Source organism: Marmota monax, unplaced genomic scaffold (assembly GCF_021218885.2).
Source record: "Marmota monax isolate L192 unplaced genomic scaffold, Marmota_monax_Labrador192_F-V1.1 WCK01_AAM20220418_F8-fsc00158, whole genome shotgun sequence".
Classification (NCBI taxonomy): Eukaryota; Metazoa; Chordata; class Mammalia; order Rodentia; family Sciuridae; genus Marmota; species Marmota monax.
The window spans coordinates 450,958-477,890 of record NW_026694092.1 but is presented as its reverse complement, the minus strand read 5'-3'; the positions used below and the strand labels follow the sequence as shown (position 1 = coordinate 477,890).

At 33.8% G+C, this 26,933-nt stretch overlaps 1 protein-coding gene across 6 annotated transcripts in view; it reads right to left on the bottom strand.

The window, feature by feature from the left end:
* Positions 1-26,933, bottom strand: part of Cfap47 (cilia and flagella associated protein 47) — a 424,450-nt gene that overhangs the window by 294,326 nt on the left and 103,191 nt on the right. For all 6 annotated transcript variants that reach the window (XR_009228697.1, XM_058585745.1, XM_046465022.2 and 3 more), the window contains 3 exons: positions 9,937-10,037; positions 3,838-3,984; positions 2,538-2,760 (listed from right to left, as the gene is read on the bottom strand). Coding sequence is in view for 5 of the 6 variants with exons in the window: in XM_058585745.1 (XP_058441728.1) it covers positions 2,538-2,760; positions 3,838-3,984; positions 9,937-10,037 (471 nt within the window). In the remaining variant the exon portion in view is untranslated. The remainder of the gene's footprint in view (positions 1-2,537; positions 2,761-3,837; positions 3,985-9,936; positions 10,038-26,933) is intronic.

Below are 26,933 nucleotides of genomic sequence, written 5' to 3'. Positions count from 1 at the left end.
AAAAAGTAGATTGCTACAAGCATAAGAAATTAAAGTACGAGAAAGGTGAAAGACAAAAAGTAATTGAGAGCAAAATGAAGGATCAGTAAAATAGTTCCCATATCCTTGTAATAGAAGATTGAGAGAATAGAAAAAAACAGAGGGAAGCAAATAATAGAACAGGAGGCAGAAAATAAGGGTTAAATGATTAGTTTTCAATACATAGGGCTTAATGAATGCCAAGGATATTGAATGATGATGAAGAACTTGATGCTGACATTTTAATCTAATAAATTACAAAACTACAGAATAACAGAGAAATAGGAACTATGAAAGAGATCTAAAAGAATGAACATATCATTCCCCAAATGTGACATTAAACTTCTCATGAGAAACACTGGATGCTTCCCCATGATGGAGTAATGCAAGAGATATTGAAAGGGGCTTTCAATATTGGTAACAATACATGACCTTGGAGAACTCTTCTTAGCCTGAGCGCCCATAATCCAGAAATTCCAAATCAAGAAATGGCTTTGAATAACTTTGTTATCTGGACAAAGTTAATCTTTGTTCAAAGTTTTTGGTTGTAGGCAGCTTTTCTTCCCAGGAATAGAAAGGCTTCATTCTCATCAAGAATAGTCTTTTTCTAGGCAATACCCAATGATGAGGTCTGTTTCTCGCTTATCAAAATAGTACAGTAAAGATTTTAAACTGTTACAGTAGTCAACTTCATTAGGAAACAGCCAGCCATTCAATGTATCTCATTAGTGAGGTTAATAATATAGAATGCTTAATAGAAAATTGTCCCAGAATGCATTGAAGAGACTTTTACAAGTGTGTGTTGTTTGCTCTCATCATATCACCTCTGAGACATTTTCTATTTAATATCAAAAAATGCCTGCTACTATTTATAAACAAATGTATTCATCTCTGCATTATTTATACAAACAAAATATAATGAAATAGCATAAGTAAATGCCCCCTGATGAATGTGAATTGGCAAGTAAATAATGCTGTATGTTTATAATAATATATTGTACATTACCAATCAGTATAATAGTAAAAGGCATGCAGAAAATTAAAACCAAAATCCTAAGGCTTATAAAAACAACAAAAATTAGAATGCTTAGTGGCAAAATTTCTGCATTGCAGCCAAAGTGGAATAAAGAGAAATTTTTAGGCTTGAAAATAGTTAAAAACACAACTCAAATTTAAAGCAAACATGAATCATAAGAAAAAAAAAACAAAACAGCATCACGTGATTTAAGAAACACAGAAATGGATAAATGTATCCAAGAACTTATATGAGACCAAATAGATAAATAAATAAATTGATAAAACCTAAAATGAAGAAAAAATAAAATTATAATTTTAAATTAAGATCAGACTAAAACTTCATAAAGGAGAATTTTAAAACAGAAACACTAGTCACAAGTGATGAACAATAATTTTTAAATGCTTAATCAATGCTTTTCCCCAAAATGAAAATAAATCATTAAGGTATAATGACTTTAAATTTTTAACTCAGGTAAAATGTTTAGTGAAACAAACACCAAAGCAAAAAACTGAAAAGTTTCTGAAAAATTCCCTCTAGCCAGTTGATTTTATGATCAAATATGGAAATTTTCAGTTTCTGTTGCATTAATTTTCCCCACAGCATAAAGAAATATTTGTCAATTAAGTCAGTGAAATTGAAATTGTCCATTAAAAAAAAAGAAAAGCAATAACATATTGGAAAATTATTATAGATTTAGCTAAACCTACAAGTGCTGAGAAAGGAGGCAAAAAAGTGTTCTGAGGTTCCATTATAACAGCAACACTGAAACAAGGGAGGTGCCCAAATGCTTGTTTAAATGAACAGCAGAGGTTAGTAATTTGATAAAACTGAAGAAGTTTAACAATTTTAGACATGGTGAGTAATAAAACACTTGAAAGGAGGAATGTAAATGTGTTGTCAAAGAGGAGACAGTGTTAAAGGAAATCTGGCCTTGTTCACTAATACTGCCATCTAAGGGCCGGGATTGTGGTAAGCAGTAGAGAGCTCCCCTGGAACATGCGAGTCCCTAGGTTGGATCCTAGCACCACATAAAAATAAATAAATAAAATAAAAGTATCATATCCATCTACAACTAAAAAAATGTTTTTTTTAAATACTACCATCTGTATACCGAACTATACTCTGGATCTAGAACTGATAGCTTATTTATATTAAAATGTATGATTTCCTAATTTTTTTTAATTTAAAAGGACTTTTTCTACTCATAGTTTACCCTTCTTAATTCACACATCAGGAAATTGAGGTCCAGTGATTTTTCAGTACTTTCCTAAAATTATCAGATATTTAGAAGAAATTTAAAATTATGTAGCCTAATATGTAAATATGTAGCCTAAAGAATTTATATTTCCATTTTTTACTCTTTCTAGCTTATTTATAACATCACTTTTAATAGCTTACCAATAATTTAATATTTCATTTCACTTAAAATTAACCCAATAAACAGATCATATTTCAGAATATGATATGAAGAAAGAAATTTAGAGAAACATATAACTATCACCTTCTTATAGTCTCTGGAATGGAAAGAGAATGAGGTCCTTCAGGCCAGCCAAAGAGACTGAACCATGTCTGGGCTGCATTTACAACCTTCTGAAAGAAGTTGTATGCCTTTGATCCTTCTTCCAGAGAAAAGAATTGCTCATTTTTCTCCTCCTTTCCATCATCTGCCCTTTTTGGTGTTTTGCTTTCATCAAAGTCCAAATCTTCTTGTAATGTGTCCATTCCTAAAATTCACATTTGTTTATAAAAATGATTACTTGACAACAGAGCAAAATATTCTTACAGCTATATCTATTCCTCTGAGTCAATTTACTATATTGCAAAATAAATAATGAGAATATACTTACATTCAAATACTCAAATAATGTTTTTAAAATTTATGAATTTCAAAAGGAAACAATTCTATTTTCTTTTTGCCTTAATGGTATATGAAAATATTCCCAAAGTGGAAGCTTTTACTTCTAACTACATAAGAAAAATGTCTTGACAATTCTTTACCTTTGTTTATTAGACAAAACTAAACTTCAGCTGAAAGAATTATAGGAACAAAAATATTGATTTCAGATTCAAAATGATGTTCTCTTTAAATTAAGTATTTAAATAAAACAAAATACTTTTTGAATTACGGAAAATTTCAAAAATATAGAATGATATTATCAATTTTCTTTTCAAAAATATCTGCCTATTACATGACACAAAAGCAAACTAACTGGAAACTATCTTCACACTATTTAAGTTGGTTTGGTCCATTCAATAAAAAGAAAAAGTTTCAATATTACCCATATCTAGGGAAAGAAATATTTGTGCAGTTAATTGCAAGTAATATCAAATGCATATTTAGCAGTGTTCACTTTTTAAAAGATGGTTTAACCATGGGTCCACCTAGATAATGAAATGACAAAACCGTAGTTCTGCAGTTCCCAAACTCTGTACAGAGGTCTCCTATAATGTCACAAAAAATTTACAGAACATCCACTGGATATTTTGCTTGTTTGTTAAATATTACTGAAACATCTGTTAGGCAGCATACATAAGCAACTCAAGGTTTTTTGGTACTAAACCAGTTAATAAATGCAACTATTTTTACTTTTTGGCCTAGGGAAATGTATTTAAATACTAGAGGTGTTGCAAATCAAGATCTGCTATTGCTCATTGGAGAGAACTCTTGAAGCAGATGACCTACTTAAAACTACTGACAAATCCATGGATTTCTTACTAGAAAAGAATTAACTTTTAAAAAAGATATTAAGCAGACCACATCGAGGACTGAATTTGAGAAATACACTATATTTGCCACATACCAACAAATAAGTTTCCACTTGTAAGTTCGGCATCATTAAATTTAGTAGCAGTGGATGTCATATTTATTGAAGCAGAAGAGGGTAATTCGACATCCTGGTGGGGAAACATAAAACTGCCTCTAGACTTCATAGGACTTCCATCTTTATCTACAAGTGACACATTGGGCAATAGTAAGTAAAATAAATATTCATGGAATTCACCAGCAAATTACTTAACCTGAATTTCATATTTATATAAAAATAATAGAAAAAAGTCTAAAATATTTATTATACTTCAAATAAGATGACAAAAAGTTAATATTGATAATGACTTTCTAAACTAAAATTTATTTGATAAGGCAATTATTATAGTATATCAAAGTTATTGAAGAATAAGCAACATTCAACTTTAGGATAAATAAAAATATGTAAAACATTTTAAATTTTCAATACCCCCAAAATGGAATTATTACATATGATGTTCAAAAAAAGATAAAAGAAAATTATTACTAACAAAAGTAATTTTTTCCTAGTTAACTCACTCAAGTGAAATCACTGCTTGGTTATGAGCTGATAAACAAATTTAATGTATCTTCCTGCTAGATTTACTATGTATATTTAGAGAGGGGGTTTGCAAAGCAGAAATCTCAACCAACCAAAGGCAGTGCTGATCAAAGCCAGTACATGTTTATGTAAGTCCAGGCATCAGAATATACAACTGTATGTGTGTGTGTGTGTGTGTGTGTGTGTGTTACAGAATCTCATAGACATTTTTAACTATTTTACACTCAATAGGTATCCATATTCCCCTGAAAGCTATGCCATGATAGTCTACATAGGAGTAACTTTTAGATAGTTCAGTGATAAAACTATTTGAAGATGCATTAGGCAAGGTTTTAAATTTATCAAATGATAAAAAGTTCCTACAGTGAGTACAAAGCCCCAATTCCATCCTTTTAACCAAAGTCATTTGTTCACATCATTCTGTTTAAATCTAGCATATAAGCAGTAACCAATTAATTATACTGCCTTGCTTTAGGGGTATACTTAATTTAAGATTTCACCTTTATTGGGCATGCTATCTTATAGAGCACAGTAGCTAAATACGTATATCCTGAAGTCTCACAAACTTGGATAGAATCCCCTGGGACAAGCTTCTCAGCCTCTCCATTAGTCACCTTCTTAATCTGTAAAGTGAGATCTATAAGGGTATCTAACTTAGAATTTTGGGGAGGACTAAATTATGTAACAAATGCAAGGAAATTAGCAGAACATCACATACCTGGAAAGCATTAAATATATACTAGAAATTATTATACATACTTCTACAAATATTTCCCCAAATGGATGTATTATTTTTAGTCCACGCATTTCATGTTCAATCATCAAAGAAACACAAAGAATTTATACATTTTTTTCTTTTAAAGCTGTAACAATATTACCAATTATATAGCAATTACTCATTTTTATAGGATATTATAAAAATACAAAAGTGATAAAGCAATCACCATCAGTGATAATAGCAGTAGTAATGAAACCATAGTAAAAATAATACCTTCTAGGTATTTATAGTCTATGAGTTATCACAAAAGCCCTTTGAATAGATAAAACACATATTATTAATATCCTGCTATTCTCTTATATATACATGTTGTTTAATGAAAGATGATAAATTTGAGCACCTGAGAATTAAAAATAAAATCATATGGCAAAATAATGAGTTTAAAACACAAAAGAGAATTTCTCTCCAGGTTGTGTGAGTCTGAACCCAATCCTATTCCTTTATATTGCATTCTAGAAATTCTCTCCTACTATTAGAAGAATATAAAAATATAACATATTAGAATTAGTCAGAAAAATCTTTTAAATTTTGACAATATGTCAAAATTCTGAGATCTTTGTACTTCTCTTCATCCTGCCAATTAGATAATTCCATAAACTGCTTTCAATGATTTTTTTAATGCTCAGAAGACACTATTCCACATATAACCACTCTCTTATGAAAATGTATAGCTAAGAGATGCCTTTCTGATGTTCTATAATTCAGATGACCCATTCTGTAATATTGAATAAATACCTTTTATCTACCACACACTGTGTGAGGCATTGTGGATACAAGAGTGAAAAGGAGAGAAATGATTCCCATTCTCAATGCCTTATAGATAACAATATCTAGAAAGGGATACAGGTAATAGGCATATTAATTAAAAATGTGTTAAGGGCAGTGATGGAAATTGCTCAAAACTATGAACATTTACCAGAGAATGCAAAACCCTTGCTTGTAGAGGCAGGAATGATGTTAGGTATGCAGATGATGTAGAGTTTTGTACAAAAATGCTCCAGATAGGAAAGATTATTAGTAATATCTGGATGCTAGAAAAACTTACAGAAGTTTATTGTGGCTTGAGCATAAAGGGAAAGTTGTCTGGAATGAGAATAAGGTCATTGTGTAGGGTAATGCCATATGGGGTCTTCAGAGGAGGCAGGAGAATAGTTTAGAAATCTGCATTGGGAATGGAACCACCATTTGACCCAGATATTGCCCTTCTTGGACTTTTCCCTGAAGACCTTAAAAGAGCGTACTACAGGGATACTGCTACATCAATGTTCATAGCAGCACAATTCACAATTGCTAGACTGTGGAACCAACCCAGATGCCCTTCAATAGATGAATGGATTAAAAAAATGTGGCATTTATACACCATGGAGTATTACGCAGCACTAAAAAATGACAAAATCATAGAATTTGCAGGGAAATGGATGGCACTAGAGGAGATTATGCTTAGTGAAGCTAGCCAATCCCTAAAAAACAAATACCAAATGTCTTCTTTGATATAATGAGAGCAACTAAGAACAGAGCAGGGAGGAAGAGCAGGAAGAAAAGATTAACATTAAACAGATACATGAGGTGGGATGGAAAGGGAGAGAAAAGGGAAATTGCATGGTAATGGAGGGAGACCCTCATTGTTATACAAAATTACATATAAGAGGTTGTGAGGGGAATGGGAAAATAAACAAGGAGAGATATGAATTACAGTGGATGGGGTAGAGAGAGAAGATGGGAGGGGAGGGAGGGGGGATGGTAGAGGATAGGAAAGGTAGCAGAATACAACAGTTACTAATAGGGCATTATGTAAAAATGTGGATGTGTAACTGATGTGATTCTGCAATCTGTATTTGGGGTAAAATTGGGAGTTCATAACCAACTTGAATCTAATGTATGAAATATGATATGTCAAGAGCTTTATAATGTTTTGAACAACCAATAAAAAAAATTAAAAAAAAATGTAAAAAAAAAAAAAAAGAAATCTGCATTGATCCTAAGAAGACATTACAGGAACTTGAATGTATGTACTGTCACTGGAGAGAGAAAGAAGTGAGATGATTTGAGAGGCATTTAGAAGGCAAAGTAATAGGATTTGTTGGACTGGAAGTGTAGTATGATAGAGAGATGACATCATTAAGGATGACAGTTTAGTATCTGGATAAGGACCTACCTAATCTGTTGTAGGTAAATCTACAGAAGTAGGATATACAGAAGGATGAGAAAATTCCAGAAAGGGGAGTTTAGTTTTGGTCATGCTGTTTGGGGGAGGCCTGTGGGAATACAATGAAAGGCGTCCAGAATTCAGTTGAATTCTGAATTCCTGAATCTCTGAAAGGGATTAGCATTGGAGATATATCCCATGTATTATAATTGAAGCCATAGAAGGGAGAAGAGGGGTCAGAACTCCAACAGATGAAAAGAATTAAAAAATACAGAGAGAAGAAGAAGAATTCATGAAAGATGCTTGGAAGGAATAGTCTTAAGTTAGAGAAAACCGAGAAGTATGGCATGTAGAAGCCCAGAGATAGTCTCAAGAAAGAGAACTGGGGAATAATCAACACTCTTAGACATGCTCAGTAGGCAAATAATGTTTCTTGATCACCCCTATTGTTGAGAGCCACAGCCGAAGGGGCCCCCCAAACTTCCAGCTGCCAGCAAACTTCCAGCTGCCAGCTGATGATTGGCTTACAGCGGCCCAAGCGAACTTCTAGCTGCCAACTGATTGGCTCCTCTGCAGTGATGCTCATTGGGCTGTTTCCCCACCCTTTCAGACCACGGAGCTGCTCATTGGGGGACTTTTTTTGGCTCCGCCCATGTGACCCAGCCAATCGGCCTCAAGAGCAGGAGGAGTGGGGGAGGTTGAGAGGCTTGTGGGAAGCCCGTTGTGGCAGTTGGACTCTGAAGGTTTTCCTGAAGAGCTTTGTGGTTTGGCATGTGTTCTAAAAGTAAAGTTTGTTTCTTTTGACAAGTGGCTCCTGAATTGTGCCCAGCCAGACTGCGGCACCCTATAATCCATGTGCTGTTAAAGGGAGGTGAGGTACTCTAATTGCTTACTTTCCTCTGCTACTTTTCTCCCTATCTCTGGGAATTTGACAGTAAGTAAGGAATAAGTAAGGAATAAATACATGGCTTAAATCTTCCCTGTTTACTCCTTGGAATTTTCCTAAAAATATAAAGTATAAAGTCTCCCTTATCCTCCCTGCTGACTTCCTGGAAACTGAACTAAAGCAGGTAAGAGGGAGGCAAAAATTGATAAGCAAGTATAAGCAAGGTTATTCGATATATTAGAGTTTCTGGGTAATGAGATTTAGATAAAGGAAGGGCCTGAGGTAGAACAGCATACTGCTTCTGTCCTTGTGACTAGAGGAAAAGGAGGTATGATGGGTTCCAGCACATGCTTGGTATTTGGAACTTCAGAGCGTTATTGTCTGATGGTCTCTATCTCTTTTCAACAGTCAGAAAAATGGCATTCTCTGAGATTGAGACAGAACAGTTTGAATGGGTTTCATCAGATTGGTAAATGTTTGAAGAAGCAAGTGGAAAAAATGAGAAAACTGGTTAAAACACAGAAAAGCCCTCTAACCCAGCACTAAAAATTAAGGACTTGACAGACTACTAAGATGGAGTCTTTTCCCCCATGCTTCAGCTTTTCTCTTCGCTGGGACTTACTCCATCATTCGTTCTCTTCTGTGTCTTTCATTTCAATTTCTCCCTATTCACTAACTTTTTTTTTTCTATTACATTTTTGCTTTTTTTCTTTTCCTTATTTTCTTTTTAATTAATTCATTAATTGTTTTTTATTCGTTTCTTCGTTTATACTTTTGCTGAGGATTAAACCAAGAGCCTCACACACGCTAGGAAATTACCACTGAGCCATATGCTCAGCTCTAATTAATAAATTTTAATTGACAGATAACTTTCTATATTTATTGTGTCTACCCTGTTATTTTGAAGCATACATTGTGAAATGGTTATATCTAGCTAATTTATAAATACATTATCTCATATAGTTATCAATTTTGTGATGAGAACACTTTTTTTATATCCACCACTTTCTTTACATTTTTTAAGAACACAATGTGTAATTATTAACTACAGTAACGTTTCTGACAACTGATCTGAAATTTATTCCTGCTTTCAATTTGTAATTATGTACCTTTGATCTTAGCTTTTCTCACAATCTCTCCTGCAGCAATCTCAGCTGTTCTACTGACTATTCTCTATGCTACCTTAATTTATTTTATATGAATATATCCCAGCAACTGCTCCCTTTATAAATCATTGATATTCAAAAATCCACAGAATGTTCCCAGTACTATAAAATAAAGGGCTAAACAGTATGGCCCTGCACCTCCATCTCATGCCTTATGTCTCCCATTACAACCCTATGTTTTTGCTATTTCACTGTTCACACAAAACATCCTGGTAAAGATCATCATTTGTCAAGCTCTACATGAATGTCATCTCTTCTATAAATCATTCCAGAACCCCAACATCAGCAATAATCTCTGTACTACCTCCACATGCCCAACACTTCAACTGGCTCATATATAAAGCCCTTAATTAAATATTCTTAGTAAATAATTTATTTATGTAACTTTTATTAGATTGTTAACTTTTGGAATCAAGAGACATTGTCATATTCTACTACTGATAAGAAATACAAGTCCTGGCAATGGCAGCTGTTTAATAAACACCTGTTAATTTAAAATTCACTCTATATCTAGATATTGGCCCTGGGTAACAAGAATCTATACAATGAGTTAGAGAGAAAACAATCCTAAGCAACTTACCATCCTTTAAAATAATTTTTTGCTTATCAAGATGAATTGCCAAATATGGATATATAGTAAGAATACAGTTTTCTGCTGTTGCTGTAACTGGAAGTGAAAACCTAAAAGTGAAAACATTATATTTCAATAAAATAAAATTTTCATAAGCAGTAAATACAGTGAAATATTTCTAAGTATCCCAGATTCCTTTAATGATGTTGACACGAATTATTTATCTTTTTCTTCCCACTGCCTTTGTCTTTATTAACAACATATCTATCTTAAAAGGTTTGAAAACTTTTATTTTAAAAATTTTAACAAAGATTGTAAATTCCACTTTCAAGTGTGTTCTATAATATAGATTGTCACTATGCAGGTATATAAACACAGATTTGGGTCATTTTAGAGTTGAAGTGGACCCCGAGTTAATTTATTCAAAGTAATAATTGTTTAGATTAAATAACATAGTTTACCCAAAGATACCATTATCATTGCCATTATGGAAAAAATTGTTAGTTTTTGTTTTAACTATGAATATAGAAGGGTGAGATAAAAGAGAAAAGCAAATGCTGTGGATGCTCTGCCCTTAAGCCCTTATCACCTAAGATATTATATACTTGTGCTATGCTCCTTTTCTCTGGGTGGACACAGTGTAACTTTCTTCAGAGAACTTCCCTTAGGCTACTAAAGCTGCTCAAAATCAGAAGAGCCTGGAAGTTTAGGTTCCTTAGGGAATGCCCATAAGCAATGACTCCGTGGTATGGGCTTTTCAAATCCCAGCTCCTTTGCCTCAAATAGGAAAAAAAAAAGTGGGGGTGGGAGGACAAAAACAAAACTGGTGTCATCTTAGTTTCTCCGAATACCAAAAGATCAGGCTGAGCCTGGGACTTTGATTTAAATGTCATTTATTTGTGGTGATTCATTCTCTGTTCTGTTTATACTAGTCTCTTGTGTTTTCATAAGAATACTTCTATATCACATATCCCTGACTGTTCGTTTAAAAGCCAGTTTGTGGACAATACTACAAAAGATAACTACCAAAATAACAAAGAAGCACTATCACTTCCTATTTGTAAAATGCTAAATAATTAATGAAAATAAATTTCTTTCCAAGGGCAAAAAAAACACCAAAACCAGAAATAAACTGTTGGTTTACATTCTCTTGTAAAACTAGTTAACTGAAGATTATAACATTCAATTTTAGATGTTCTTTAGAGCAAAGAATAATCAACATATAAAATGCCATAAGAAGGAAGGAAATTGTGTCATTTACTGGTAAATGAATAGAACTAGAGAACATCATGCTAAGCCAAATACAGAAATTCAAGGGTTGAATGTTTTCTCTTATATGTGAAAGCAAGAGAGAAATAAGTAATTTATTTATTTATTATTTTTGATTCATGGGATTGAACCCAGGGAGACTTTACCACTGAGCCACATTCACAGTTTATTTACTTTATTTTATTTTGAGACATTGTATCACTAAGTTGCTTAGGACCTCACTGAATTGCCAAAGCTGACCTCAAAAATGCAATCATCTTGCCTTACTCAGCCTCCCAAGTAACTGGGATTACAGATATGTGCCACTGTGACCAGAAATAAATAATTTATAAAGGGATCTCATGAAAACAGAAGGGAGAAAAGTAGGGTAGAGAAAGATGGTTGAAGGGGAGGGAGAAAAACTGAAGAATGAAATTAACCAAATTATGTTATGTGCTTGCATGTATATATCACAATTAGTTCCGCTTTTATAGAATAGCTATAATGTTCCAAGTAAAAACAATAAATAAATCGAAGTAAGACCAACAAAGTAGAGGAAGAGGATTAGGAAAAGGGAAGAAGGAAAGGAAAGAGGAAGTACTGGGGATTGAAATGCAGGAAATCATGTTCTACACATTTATGAATATGTCAAAATGAACCATGCTATTATGTATAACTATGATGCACTAACAGAAAAATTTTTAAAGAATAACCAACATATACAAAATTTACTTAGCCACATTCTTCTAGGGAGCATATAGTACAGAAAATGTACAAGCATAGAGAGGCAAGATGGCAGATTAGCGTGAGGAAGCATTTCTCTTGTAAGGGGCTACCCAGAACTGAAACCGTGAGAATACCATATCTCCCACAGGCTTAGAGTAAAAAAATCCTGAGACTGGAGGGATTCAGAGACTGTTTGACTCATTAATCAGATAAAAACAAAACAAAAACCTCTCCACTAGCCAGTGTAGCCTATGGAAACTGGAAACCCAGATCTGTGAGTTTGCAGCTAGGTCTGTGTAGGCCTGTGTAAGCCTAGCAAACCTGTGGAAAGTCAGAAGCTGGGAATATATCACCTAGGGAAGCACAGGTTAGAGAGGCTGGAGAGAATCAGGCTCTCCCCAGCTCTGTGAATTCTGAGGCTGGTGGGGATTGACAGGGCTGGCTATAGTGGGTCAGATGGTTGTAAAAGGGCATTAGGGCATTTTGCTTTCAGCTTGCGCAACCAACAGGTACAGTATGTACCAGGTTCCTGTGGCTCACCTAGGCTGGCACTCACGGGGTCCCAGCACCAGCCAAGTCCCTGACTCCCTCCCCAGTTCAGTATCCACTAGTTCCTGGGACCCACCAGGTCCGGCATCAGTTTGGTACCCAATAGGGCCTTCCAGCTCCCTAGACTCCCAACCCCTCCCTGGCCCCTTGCTTGCAATTTTGTGGCTAGCCTGCAGGTCCTGGGGCCAGCCTTGATCCACCCAGCTGCTTTGCCAAAAGACCCACCTGGTCCAGCATGAAGTTTCATGACTGGCCAGTCCCCAGGATCAAGCACCAGGCCCTGATCCACCTGCCTCATGGAGATGGCTAGCTGCTTTGCTGCCAGCCTGCAATTCAGCTTCCCCAGCATTCTACTCTGCCTCCAGGTCTGCAGCCTAGCCTGCCCACAATAATCTCCCAAGAAGGGGAATTAGGAAGTCTTAAACCCCAACCTTCAATACGGTGAGCAACACAATAAAAAGGAAAGACACACAACCCACAGCCCATAGATCATACTTGAAGAGGAAACAAAAAGAAAACCAAGTGGGCACAGTCAGTGCACACATACACTCACTATTTTGCCCACCACAGTGGATACGACTCCTTAATTTCTTAATATTTCACCAAGATTTTTCTTTTTTTGTTCTTGTTGTTGCTGTTGTGGCTTGTTTATTGTGGCAGTAGTTCTGTTTTGCTTTCTGATTTAAGGTTTCCATATTGGATTTTTCTTGTATTTGAATGTGTACTGACTGATTCAAGGACTCCTATGCATAATCATATTTGTTTCTCTCTCTCCTTATTTCTAGCTTTATTTTTGTTGTTGTTGTTGTTATTTAATTCATTTTTGGGGGGGGGTCTGTTGTTGTTGTAGATTTTGTTGTTGTTGTTGTTTTATCATTTTTTTCCCCAAAGGTGTTATTTTCCCATGCTCTGTATTTTGAGGTTAGGGGTTATGATTAGCTTATTTTGATTTTGTTCTGTATCATCTTTATCAAGACCATCACCCTTGTCTCCCCTTCTCATTTCTACATTCTTGACACCAAATTCCATTATCTCTCTCTCTCCTCCTTTATATTCTTCTATTTTTGGTACCCTTCCAAGCCAACAACATATCCTAAGTTACCACTGCATCAGCCCTATTCACCCTTTGAAATTATAAACATTTTTCTATCCTCCTATCTCTTATTCTTTACATGTACTAAACTCTATCCCTAACACTTCCTAACACTAACTGAAGTATAGAACACCTCCCCTTACCACCAATGTCACATCAATAATTAATACAGCAGAAGCCATGGACAGCACCTATTGTTTGATTTTAAGCCAGCCATAATACATGACTATATACTATTTTTACTGTTGGAAATTCAGGATTCTACTGTCAACGTATTGTACCAATTAACACTAGATATTAAAATAGGAATTAAGGATCTAGTCTACTGCTATATATTGTTTGCATAACTCGTTGCTATAAGGGACTCCCCCCAATCTGTGAAATACTAGTAACATAGAAGAACAGTATAAATCCATAACATAGAAACTCTACATCATCAGATCCATCCAGATAGATGAGTAGACACACAAATAACATGAAAAAGCAGGGTAACAAATCACCCCAAACAAACAAAGATACTTCAATAACAGATTCTAATGACACCACAGTGGAAGAAATGTCAGAGATGGAATTTAAAATAAACATAGTCAAACTGATCTGCAAAATAAAGGGCAATGTAAGGTGTGAAATCAGAAACAAAATATGGAAATTGAAAGATCACTTCAATGAACATATAGAGATTCTGAAAGAAAATCAAACAGAAAGCCTTGAAATGAAGGAATCAATAAATCAAATTAAGAATTCAATGGAAAGCATCACCAACAGAATAGACCTTTGGAAGACAGCAATGAAGATGAAATATATAATCTTGAAAACAAAGTTGACCATGGAGAAAAGATGTTAAGAGACTGGTCATGGTAGTGCACCATCCAGGCATGTTAGTGTATGCCTGTAACCCCAGGGGCAATTGTCAATAATACAAGGAACAATAAATGTTGGCAAGGATATGGGGAAGAAGGTACACTGATACAGTGCTGGTGGGACTGCAATTTTGTCCAACCACTCTGGAAAGTAGTATGGGTATTCCTTAGAACACTTACATTGAAACCACCACTTGACCCAGTTATCCCACTCCTGTGCTTATACCCAAAGGTCTTAAAATCAGCACAGTGACACAGCTACATCAATGTTTATAGCAGCTCAATTCACAATAGCTAGACTATGGAACAAAACTATGTGTTCTTCAACAGATGAATCAATAAAGAAAATGTGGTACATACATACAATGGAATATTACTTAGCCTTTAAGAAGAATGAAATTATGGCATTTGCGGGTAAATGGATGGAACTGGAGAATATCATGCTAAGTGAAATAAACCAGACCCCCCCAAAACAATAGTTGAATGTTCTCTCTGATATGTGGATGCTAACCCATAACAAGGGAGGGTAGGGAGAGGAAGTATAGAAGTTCATTGACTTAGACAAAGGAAACTGAAGAGAATGGAGGAGAATGGGAATAGAAAAGATAGTAGAATGAATCAGACATAACTCTCCTAGTTCATATATGAATATATGACCAGTATAATGTCACATTATATTCAACCACAAAAAAATGATATCGATATTGTAATGGGTTGAACCCTATGTATGTATAATATGTCAAAATACACCCTATTGTTATATACATATCTAAAAATAAAAATGTTCATGTAAAAAATTTTCATATTGAAAGAAGAAAATACACATGTTATGCAGCATGAAAACAGAATGGACACTTCATTCATTGATATTATCATTAAAAATATATCAAAACAGAAAATAAATTTATAGTTAGTAATCCTAATACCACACCATTTAATAAGAGTATCTGTGGAAAAGAGCCATTTAGACTACCATGTCAGGGAAAAATGGCAATGTTTATGAAATTATGGCATTTGATGGTAAATGAGAATATCATGCTAAGTGAAATAAACCAGACCCCCACAAAACAATAGTTGAATATTCTCTCTGATATGTGGATGCTAACCCATAACAAGGGAGGGTAGGGAGAGGAAGTATAGAAGTATGTATTCCTGTAGGAATACATACAGAGAAGAACCATTAACAATAGAGGATTTCCCTAAAAATACTCAGCATTATAATAACAGTAAAATGAAAGGCACAACGATGTTACGGATTTCAATTCCATTCTGGAATTTAAATAGCAACCTTCAGGCATGAGTGATTTATAATGGTTCCACTGGGCAAAAATCAGGATAGACATTCCTGGTAAAAACAAAGTTGGTGATATGATGTGGAATGTTGATGAAAGTGATGTGAATCGCCTTATAGTATTTGTGACAATGTTCTCCAGTATTGGTGATACTGAGTTTGATCATTTGGTTATGGCTGTGTCCATCAGATATCTTCTTTTTAATAGCAGCTTTTTAAATATAAAATGTATATGCCATAAAATCCATCTTTTTCAGGTATACAAATATATTAATATATTAAGTGTTTTTAATATATTCACATAATTGCACAACCATCACTGCTATCTAATTTTAGTATTCCTTCATCACCCTTACATCAAAATTCTTTCCAATTAAAGTCATTCCCTATTCACCCCTCTCCCTAGCCAGTGGAAACTACCAATCTGTTTTCTATAGCTATGGATTTGCCTACTCTGGATATTTCCCCTTTGAAAATTAATAAGAAATCTATAGATGAGATTTTGAGACTGTGTGGGCATCCTTCCCTCACCAACCTTTCCTATTTCGATATTGAATGGCATGATGTCCACATACAGTTCATTAAATAAGGTGTGGAAAGGCTCATCATTCATCTCCCTGGTCATTAGTTGGTGAATAATTAATACTCTAATCATACATCTCTAATTATTTCTCCATCATTAGTGAAGGTGAGAGAGTCTTATACTTGCCTGCCCCATTTTTTTAATAGATGAAACAGTGAAGCTTTATGTTAAATTTCTGAGATAAATGGCCTGGTAATTACAATATTTTATCATTTTCCAATAACATGTGAAATACTGTGATGTCCTGTCAAAATGTCAAGCATCATGAGAAATATTATGATATTATTTTATATTTATCATCTTTACTACGTTCTACTCCTATCTGTACTATTTCAAGACTAATCTTCCATTCTAAAAGCAGTCCTATTGAATAGTTTTTAATTCACAGAAGGGCAGAGCAAGAAGTAAGTGGGAGCCTCCAGGTTTTGGAAAACATGTCTCTCATCTTTGTCCTAATATTTTGCTACAAGGCATCTAGAAAAAAATACATGTTACCAATTTGGCATTTAAATGTATAATGCTATACATTGCTACTTATAGGGCTGAATAAAGTGGGACATAGGAGGAGAAAAGATGTTGTGTCAGTTCTTCAAAAATGCATTTCATGCCAGGCATAATTCCAGCAACTCTGGTGGCTGAGGCAGGAGGATTGTGAGTTCAAAGCCAGTCTAGCAATTTAGTGAGGCACTTAGCAACTGAGCAAGACCCTGTCTCAAAGTAAAAAAAAAATGACTGAGAATGTGATTATGTGGTAAAGAGTCCCTGGGTTCAATCGTTGGTACCAAAAAAAATGCATGTCATTGTGAAACCAACTATAATCAACATCAGCACCAAAATAAGTGCTTAGTATGCTTATAGTATTTAAATGAAGACTTTCAATCAATGGAATAATTGGATAAATGTATTTACTTCAGGGAAATGTACTGCACAGGATAAACTTCCTTCAGTAACATTTCTAAAGTGGTTTATCCAAATATATTCACAATGTTTTAATTCATTAACTGCTAGCAGAATATTTCACAAGTAAGCTTATTCACATACAAAAAAATGTTCAGCAATATGTTTATTTAAATGTTTAGTGCTTACTATAGCTAGTACTTTGTTAGGCCAACAATGGGAGAAATGAATTTTAATTCTGGTGCTATAATATATAATAATAGAGTTTATTCACAATGATGCAAGACACAAAAATCTCCACATCACAAATGAGGTGTACATGATACATTATTTTGCTAATCAGTAACAAGGTACAGTGTTTGGAATTTATTTTTAAAAGATTGAATAGACTGAGAAGATTCCTAATTATAATATTCTCATTTATTTGATTTCCAGTGTCCTTTCTTGGTGGTAATGGGGGTGAGGGGAAAAATAAAGTTATAGCTATTCTTCTGGGCATTGCAATAACTCATATTATCTATAGCACTCAGGGTACTGTTACTTATGAACATTAATAATTCCAGAAAATATATATTATTAACCAATTTAATGCCCTAAGTAGATTTTAGACTTGATCTAAATGTGTCTAGGTTCATGGAGTATGTTTCACATATGAATATCATCCATTGATTTGTATCACAGTAGAGTAAGTTAAAGGCAGAGAATTCTTTTCAGATCACATGAGACATCCATAGATAGTCATCAAGTATGGAAATACATATTGATGTAGCAATTCTCTAAGTGTATATCAATTCAAGAATCATCTCATTTATTTTATGTCCAATAATTTGGAAATTATCTATGATTTATGTAAGCCACTTTTGACATCTCAAAATCTCTGTTTGGGGACATTTTTTACAATTTTAAATGATTGACATATATCAATAAATGTTTTATTTTTTTGTATTCCTATAGAAATACACAATAGTTGTTATTGTACTTTTTAATGAGGTTACCAGAAAGGAATTGTGGTAAAATTAAAATTTATTGCTTTTGAAATATATTTGGAAAAATTATCTATACATACATATTGTATATATGTATAATGTAGATATTATATATACATATATGCAGAAACATTTGTGTGTATGAATATTTATGTAAAGTATTGATATACAAACCTCATGTTTATATTTTCTCAAAGAGGGTATATAAATTTATTTTATTAAAAAAAGGAAGAAACTTACCTTCAGTCAGAAAGAAACAGATTAATTTAACATAGTAAATAGCATTGCCTTCACCCCAAAGAGTAGAATCGCTAACTATGGTGCCTTGATTTGTCAGGCAATCAGTGCAATAATGCCTAATAAATCTGAGTTGAGTAATTATTTCTAAGTAGTGTGACTCATTAGCCATTCTGCTTTTTGTATACTTACATGCTTGATTGTTAATTAAAAAAAAATAAGAGCATAGGCACTGTTAGATGATTTTTATGGGTTAAAATTTACAACCTGATAGAATCAAACACTAAAATGTCTCCCTGTGATGATATGAACAAATACAAAACAATAAGCTCATTTTAACTAAATAATAGAATATTGAGGGCATTTTACTATAGAGGACTGACTTGATCTTGCTAAAACAGACTAGGTAATTTTACAAGGTATTTTCCTTGTATTTTTAAGAATATTTCAGGATGTATTTTTTAAATGAACATAAAACAAAAATGTGATAGCAATGCTTTGAAACAGCTGGAATTGATCTAATCTAATGAAATTTTTTATGCATAAACATTTACAGACGAAGGTTAGACCTGGTCTTACAAGTTGGAGATCATTATCAAATGTGTGTCATGAAATTTCCTCTGATAGAACTACCTTGTTAAAAATATTGCCCCAACCATCTGGTCAAAGACCTGAAATCCTACCCTGAAATATATATTCTCACCACTTAGAGTAATGCAGTCCAGAAGTATATTTGGTGCTTATAAATTAGTAGCTTGAGGCTTACATATTAACTTCTAAGCAAGGGCACAGTTTTAGACATATTGAAATGACCATATGGGTTTAGGAAATTAGGTGATGATCCGGCATCACTTTCTTTCTTCAAAAGAAAGATGGCCACAGAGGTATGTGGACAAATTTCTTTTTATTAATAATAAATCAATAATATCAATATGCTTGTCTGGAGGAATCTGGGATGCATAACCAGACCAATAAGTTAGGGTGTATCTTTAAAAAGACCAAGTATTCCACATAAATACAAAATAATAAACACAACTAATCAGGAAAATTCAGAAAAGTTGAAGCCAGCATACAGAGTCATATCATTCCCATACAGATCCTGCTGAGACAACTACTAAGAATAGCCTGCTGGTAGAGAGCAGGTACCAGAGTCCAGGATCTTACAGAACTTCTGGTGAAAAAAAAAATATATGCATTGGCTAAATTGCAAGGTTGTTTGATAATTAGAACACCAAGAAGGGTTTATAGAATCTTTTTTAAAAACTTACAATTTAGTAAAGTATTGGAAATAAGGAGAAAGAAGTCTTATAATTTGGGGCAGAATCAGAACCCATTCTTCTATTCTTTATAGAAATATAATTCCCTTCCCTAGTGTCAGCAAGACCCATAGCCGTGTAGGTATACATACTTCACCTAGGTGTGTCCATGGGACTAAACTTGGATCAATGTCATATTAGCAAAGGTGATGAATGCATGTTCAATGTCCTTATAGATTTTTGTCCTAGATTCACTATCTTCTATTCCATTAGGTTGGAAATAATAACACCAGAAAGCCACATCAAAGTCATGTGATACAATTGATAGAACTGTCCTACAAATCCCAGACTGCCTTCACACTATATTCTATTAAGTGACACATGAGGAAAAAATCATGGATTACTCAGTATAATATTGCATTATTTTAAAAGTATTTCACATATATACAGACATATATCTCTGTACATACATGCACATATAGAAAATTATATATATTTGCATAAGTGAAGGTAATTTATGAAAATAACACATTTTAATACATGTCTGTGGGGTAGAAAGGTGGAAAAATTGACCATTAATGACATTTTTTTTAAGTTTGGCACTTTTGAATTGTTATAATGAACATTTTCATTTTTTTAATTTAAATTCTTGATTTTCTGTTTACAGACCAAGTATGACAATCAAACATATAACTTTATTAATAAAATTTCTTGATTAACCAGTTCATTGATCAGTTGGGGTGTTGCATAAGCAAGGCAGGGTCTGAGGAAAGTAAGATTGGAGAGGGCCATACTAGGAGATTCCACGGCGGCAGCTGACTGCATGAGTATCTGCCTTCTAAGATCTCTGTGAAGATGAGCAGTCATTCAGGTGTCTGTACCCACTAAGGGGGATATACAGAACAAAACAGTGGAACCTCCTTCAAAAAAACCTTCTAAGCCTGGCAGAGGCTCTTCAACCAACTCTTACTGCCCCCCGGCCTCCCAAACCAAAGAGGATGGGGGGTAGAGGAAAGAAAAAGGAAACTGGAGAAACCACATCTATGACTAACCCTTTTATTCTGCCCTCTGATGTTAAAAGTACTATGATTTTAATAATCTGACAAGACATGGTAAACGCTACCTTGAAGTTTGTGGGCTTTTGGCAATTTACATGTGAATTTTAGACACCACTATTTTGTAACCAGTGAATGATGAATAAATTACAATCATGATCATTTCATGTTTATAGTTCATGATAATATACTGTTATTCAATTTTGTTAGATATAAATGAAACATTCTACTTTATGATGGAGACTATACTATAATCCTGTAATTTGTTTTCATTGATCTACATTTTTTTGAAAGAATGAAGGTACCATTACAAACAGTTTTTCATAGGACTAGGCCAAGGAATAAGGAACAAAGAATGCTATCAGAATACAGTGTGGTCCCTTATGAATTCTATTTTCCTCCCTTCAGGGCCTATTCTATTTCACACATAAAACCAAGAAGGATGGACAAGTACATGGTATTATGCCTAACCCAGGCCCCTAAAACACAATGGTGATTTTAGGCAATATTCTAACACTGACTCCAGTTACAATCAATTAGATGGTTATTAAAATTCTTTGAGATTTTGCATCGCCTGCCTTTTAGCAGCAATACTGCTATAATTCTAGAAGGCTCATTGTAAAAGAGCAGCCGTTTTGTGCTAAGAATGGAATCTCCAAAGGATGAATATGTCCTAAAAATCTCTTCCTAATATATAAGAATTCTTCTGAGTACCTCAAAATACCTCAAAGAAAATAGCTATATTAGTTTTCATAACATCAAGAACAGTGGTCCTGTACATTTGTGATTGGCTGGTGTTCAGAAGCACTGGTTTCTTTAACAGCAAAGTTGTCATTGAAATGACATAGCTTCTAGCTATGCGATTGTATCCATTAGAGGTACCTAACTCACTGCTTATTTTAGATAATAACTTAAACACATGTTTAAATGTATATCTACATATCTTTAAAAATATCCAAATACCCTAAAAAGGCACATACAGAACAGATATTACTTTATTCTATAGTTACTAGGGTGGTATTGCCCACTCATCTGATTGCATTAATACTTTAACTGATTTAACTCTGTGTCTGATTCAATCTGTGATAGTATCCTTTATGTATGCAGTTTCCTATCTATTCAAAACCAGCAATGTACTTGCAATAGGCATGCTAATGCACTTTAAAAAATACTATAAATGAACCCAAAGGTGCTAGGTGTATTCTATACAAATACCAAAAATTATGCATTGAGTGAAACAATAATCAGAATTAGCTTTCATTATTTCTCATTTCTTTTTTATTGTAATGAATGCTTTTTAAAAATAGTTTCCCATTTAAGTGATAGTCAATGTCCTACTATTTTCATGAAAGAAAGCAAACAAGCTTATTATGCATCAAAAGTATTTATAAATTCAAAACAAGGCTGGTAATGTACTACTGTATACAGGAAGAATCAATATATTTAATGGTTATCTGTTAATAAAATTAATGGGTTGTTTACTCTCAGTTTTAAACATCAGAATGCACATTTTTTAAAAAAATATTTATTCTTAAGTTTTAGGTGGACATAATATCTTTATTTTACATTTACGTGGTGCTGAGGATTGAACGCAGTGCCTCATGCATGCTAGGCGAGCACTCTACCTCTGAGACACAACCCCAGCCCCAAGAATGCACACTTTAAAATATATCTCTTAAAAATTTCAGTATATTTGTAATTATGACATAAATTTAGGATGAGATAATAAATAATGTAGAATTATTTCATCATTATAAAACCCTAGAAATGCATTAATTGACCTGGATGTGCAAAGTCCTTATTGTAATCTTCAAAAGTCATGAGATCTATACAAACCAGTTCCTCAGAACCAGCAAAGTTACAAGAGTAAACTAGATTGCATTTAGTCTTTTTTAAGAAGGCGAAGAATTTTCTTACACCATATCTCATTCATGATAATGAAAATTACAAAATTTTATTGGTTTTGAGTGGATAACTAAAATCTAGCACTACTCAGGAGCTTGTGTGCCAAGCATTTCATAGAGGAGTCATTTCAATGACAACTCTGCTGTTAATGAAACCAGTGCTTCTGAACACCAGCCAATCACAAATGTACAGGACCACTATTCTTGATGTTATGAAAACTAATACAGCTATTTTTCTTTGAATACAAAATCATGTTTTATATGGAAAAGGGGGGTGATATTTAAAAGCTGAATATTCAAATTTCAATGAATCCTACAGCCTAGAAGGAGCTGTAAAAAAAAAAAAAAAAAAAAAAAACAGCACAGTACCCTGAAGAACCCTAGCTATGACAAGACATTAACCTTTAGTTACTAGGACTTACTAGGACCAAGTCCAAGGTCTAGAGGAAGTGTTTGAGGCAGTTGAGGACTTGGAAGTGGACAGTAAGGACAGTGACTGGTTTTTCAACAAAGAAGTGTTTCAAGGTTCTATCCACTGATGCAGATACGCCTCTGCATGTCAACTTATAACTAACCTTGATTTTAGTTCAGCTTCATCTACTAAATAAATACCCCTGTACTATTCTTACTGTACATTTTTAATGTGCTTCTTATTTAGTACATAATATATAGCTTACTAAACCATCAAATTCTTCCTATTCAATTAAGTGATTATATACCATGTGACTCATCAAATCTTAAAAAAAGAAATGTTATTCAATATTCTTAGTAAACTGATCATGGTATAATAATAAAATCCAAAAACTTGATTTTTAAACAGAATCAAAATTGTGCAATAGAAATAATGAGTTTTCACATCAAATCTAGATTCTCTTACTTTACATTGGGTAAAGCTGCAAAAGATAAATGACATGGTAGAGTTCCAGTTTCATCTGCTATAAATTTGAGATTACACTTGATGACAGATTTTTTTGAAGATTAAGTTAGATAATGTATTACCAGACTAAATTAAAACCATCCCTAAAAGAAAGATGGGTATCTCACCTAAAGACTACCAAAGCAACACATTTTTCTAGTGGTAAGGCTATTTCCTGAAAAAATTGACCACTGTTCCACTATTTAATCCCTTTTGATGGCATTTCCCATGTTCAGTTTTTATAGGTCGTGTGCTTCACAAACCTTACCATGTATATTAATCATCTGGGGGATCTTTTTGAAGTACAGATGCTGATTTCTTAGATATAGAGTGGGACATGATAATCCTACCTTTCAAACAAGCTCAGTCTCTAGCAATCTCAGTATCAGATAGGAACTTATTAGATATGCACAATTTAGCAATCTCAGTATCAGATAGGAACTTGTTAGACATGCACAATTACAGGTTTTACTCTAGACTTACTAAACCATGACCTCTGGGGTATGATTCAGAACCTGTTTTTATTGAATACTTGGGGTTTGTCACATGCAGAATAACATTTGAGAACCTCTGTTCTACATCAAGGGTTCTCAACTTTGGCTTCCCATTAGAATTGCCTGGCTTTTAAACTTTCAGTGTCCATCTTCAATAAATTATATTAGAGATTCTCAGTGATAAGAAGATGTGTGTAGTCTAAAACCTCCCATTTGCTGGGTACAGTGGCACACATCTGTAATCCAGTGACTTAGGAGGCTGAGGCAGGAGTATTGCGAGTTCAAAGCCAGCCTCTGCAACTTAATGAGGCCCTAAGCAACTCAGTGAGACTCTGTTTCTAAATAAAATACAAAATAGGCCTGAGGATGTGAACTCAGTGATAGAGTGTCCCTAAATTCAATCCCTGATCCCCTCCCCTAAATAAATAAATAAAACATCCCATTTGATTCTAATGCCTAGCTAATGTTGAGAACCAGTGCTCTAGAACAGGAAAATGGCTAATATCTGAATAATATCCCTGTGCTTATTTGATAGATATCATTTACATTTATTTCCTTTGGTTTAAATTTTAATTTTCAGCTACCCATACCAGCTCTCCCATAAAACAATTTATTTTTTCTCTCTTTCCTCTAACAATTTATTCTAAACTGGAGTACTAAAACCTAGAAAACTTATATTCAATTTTGAGAATAACAGACATGTGTTAACTATTTTGGGGATTAAAAGGTGCTTAGATTCCTTCTTCTATTTCTATAAGGAATGACTTTAGGATTTTAATTCGAATTGCATTGAATTTGTATAGTGCTTTGGGTAGTATGGCCATTTTGACAATATTGATTCTGCCTATCCAAGAGCATGGGAGATCTTTTCATCTTCTAAGGTCTTCTTCAGTTTCTTTCTTTAGTGTTCTGTAGTTTTCCTTGTAGAGGTCTTTCACCTCTCCTGTTAGATTGATTCCCAAGTATTTTATTTTTTAGGCTACTGTGAATGGGGTAGTTTTCCTAATTTCTCTTTCAGAGGATTCATCACTGATGTATAGAAATGCATTTGATTCATGGGTTTTGATTTTATATCTTGCTACTTTGCTGAATTCATTTATTAATTCTAGAAGTTTCCTGGTGGAATTTTTTTGGAACTCCAAGCATAAAATCATGTTGTTGGCAAATAATAATAGTTTTGAGTTCTTCTTTTCCTATTTGTACCCATTTAATTTCTTTCATTTGTCTAATTGCTATGGATAGACTTTCAAAGATTATGTTGGATAGAAGTAGTAAAAGAGGGCATCTGTGTCTTGTTCCTGTTTTTAGAGTGAATGCTTCCAATTTTCTCCATTTAGAATGATGTTGGCCTTGGGTTTAGCATAGATAGCTTTTACAATGTTGAGGTATATTCCTACTATCCCTATGTTTTTCTAATGTTTTGAACATGAAAGGGTGCTGTATTTTATTTTGTCATTTAAATACAGCACCCTTTCATGTTCAAAACATTAGAAAAACCTAGGGATAGTAGGAATATATGCATCAATTGATACAATCATATGATTCTTATCTTTAATTCTACTGGTGTGAAGGATTATGTTGATTTCTATATGTTAACCAACCTTGTATCCCTGGAATGAACCCCAACTTGATCATGGTGCACTAATTTTTCAATATGTTTTTATATGTGATTTGCCAAAATTTTATTGAGAATTTTTGCATCTGTGTTCATCAGAAATATTGGTCTTCTTTGATGTGTCTCTGGTTTTAGTCTCAGGGTGATATTAATCTCTTAGAATGAGTTTGAAAGGGTTTCCTGCTTTTCTATCTTATGGAATAATTCGAGGAGTATTAATTCTTCTTTGTAGGTTTTGTAGACTCCATCTAGTCCTGGGCTTTTCTTTGTTGGTAAGCTTTTGATAGCATCTTTTATTTCCTTCCTTGAAATTGATCTGTTTAAGTTGTATATGTCCTCCTGGTTCAGTTTGGGTAGGTCATATGCCTCTAGAAATTTGTTAGTGTCTTTGAGGTTTTATATTTTACTGGAGTATAAATTTTCAAAATAGTTTCCAATTATCTTCTGTATTTCAATAGTGTTTGTCATGATATTTCCTTTTTCATCATAACTTTTAGTGACTTGAGTTTTCTTTCTCCTTCTTTTCATTAGGATAGCTAAGGGTTTGTCAAATTTATTTATTTTTTCAAAGAACCAGTTTTTTGTTTTGTCAATTTTTTGAATTGTTTCTTTTGTTTCTATTTCATTGATTTCAGCCCTAATTTTAGTTATTTCCTGTCTTCTGCTTCTTTTGGTGTTGGTTTATTCTTCTTTTTCTAGGCTTTGAGAAATGTCAGGTCGTTTATTTGTTGACTTTTTCTTCTTTTAATGAATGAGCTTAATGCATTGAACTTTTCTCCTAGTATTGCCTTCCTAGTGTCCCAGAGATTTTGATATGTTGTATCAGAGTTCTTATTTACCTCTAAGAATTCTTTTTATCTCCTCAATGATGTCTTCTGCTATCCATGAAATTCATTTGGAAAAATAAGAGACCCAAATAGCCAAAGAAATCCTTAGCAAAAGGAGTGAAATAGGAGGAATCACAATACCAGACCTTAAACTATACCACAAAGCTATAGTAACAAAAATTGCATGGTCCTGGCACCAAAATAGACTTGTAGACCAAAGGTAGATAATAGAAGACACAGAGAAAAACCCACATAAACATAGTTATCTCATACTACATAAAGGTGCCAAAAACATACATTGAAGAACAATGTATTTGTTAGCCTCCTCAACAAATGGTTGAAGAAAACTGGAAATCCATTTGCAGCAAAATGAAATTAAACCCCTCTCCCTCACCATGAAAAAAAAATTCAACCCAAAGTGGATCAAGGACCTGGGAATTAGACCAGAGACCCCACACCTAATAGAAGA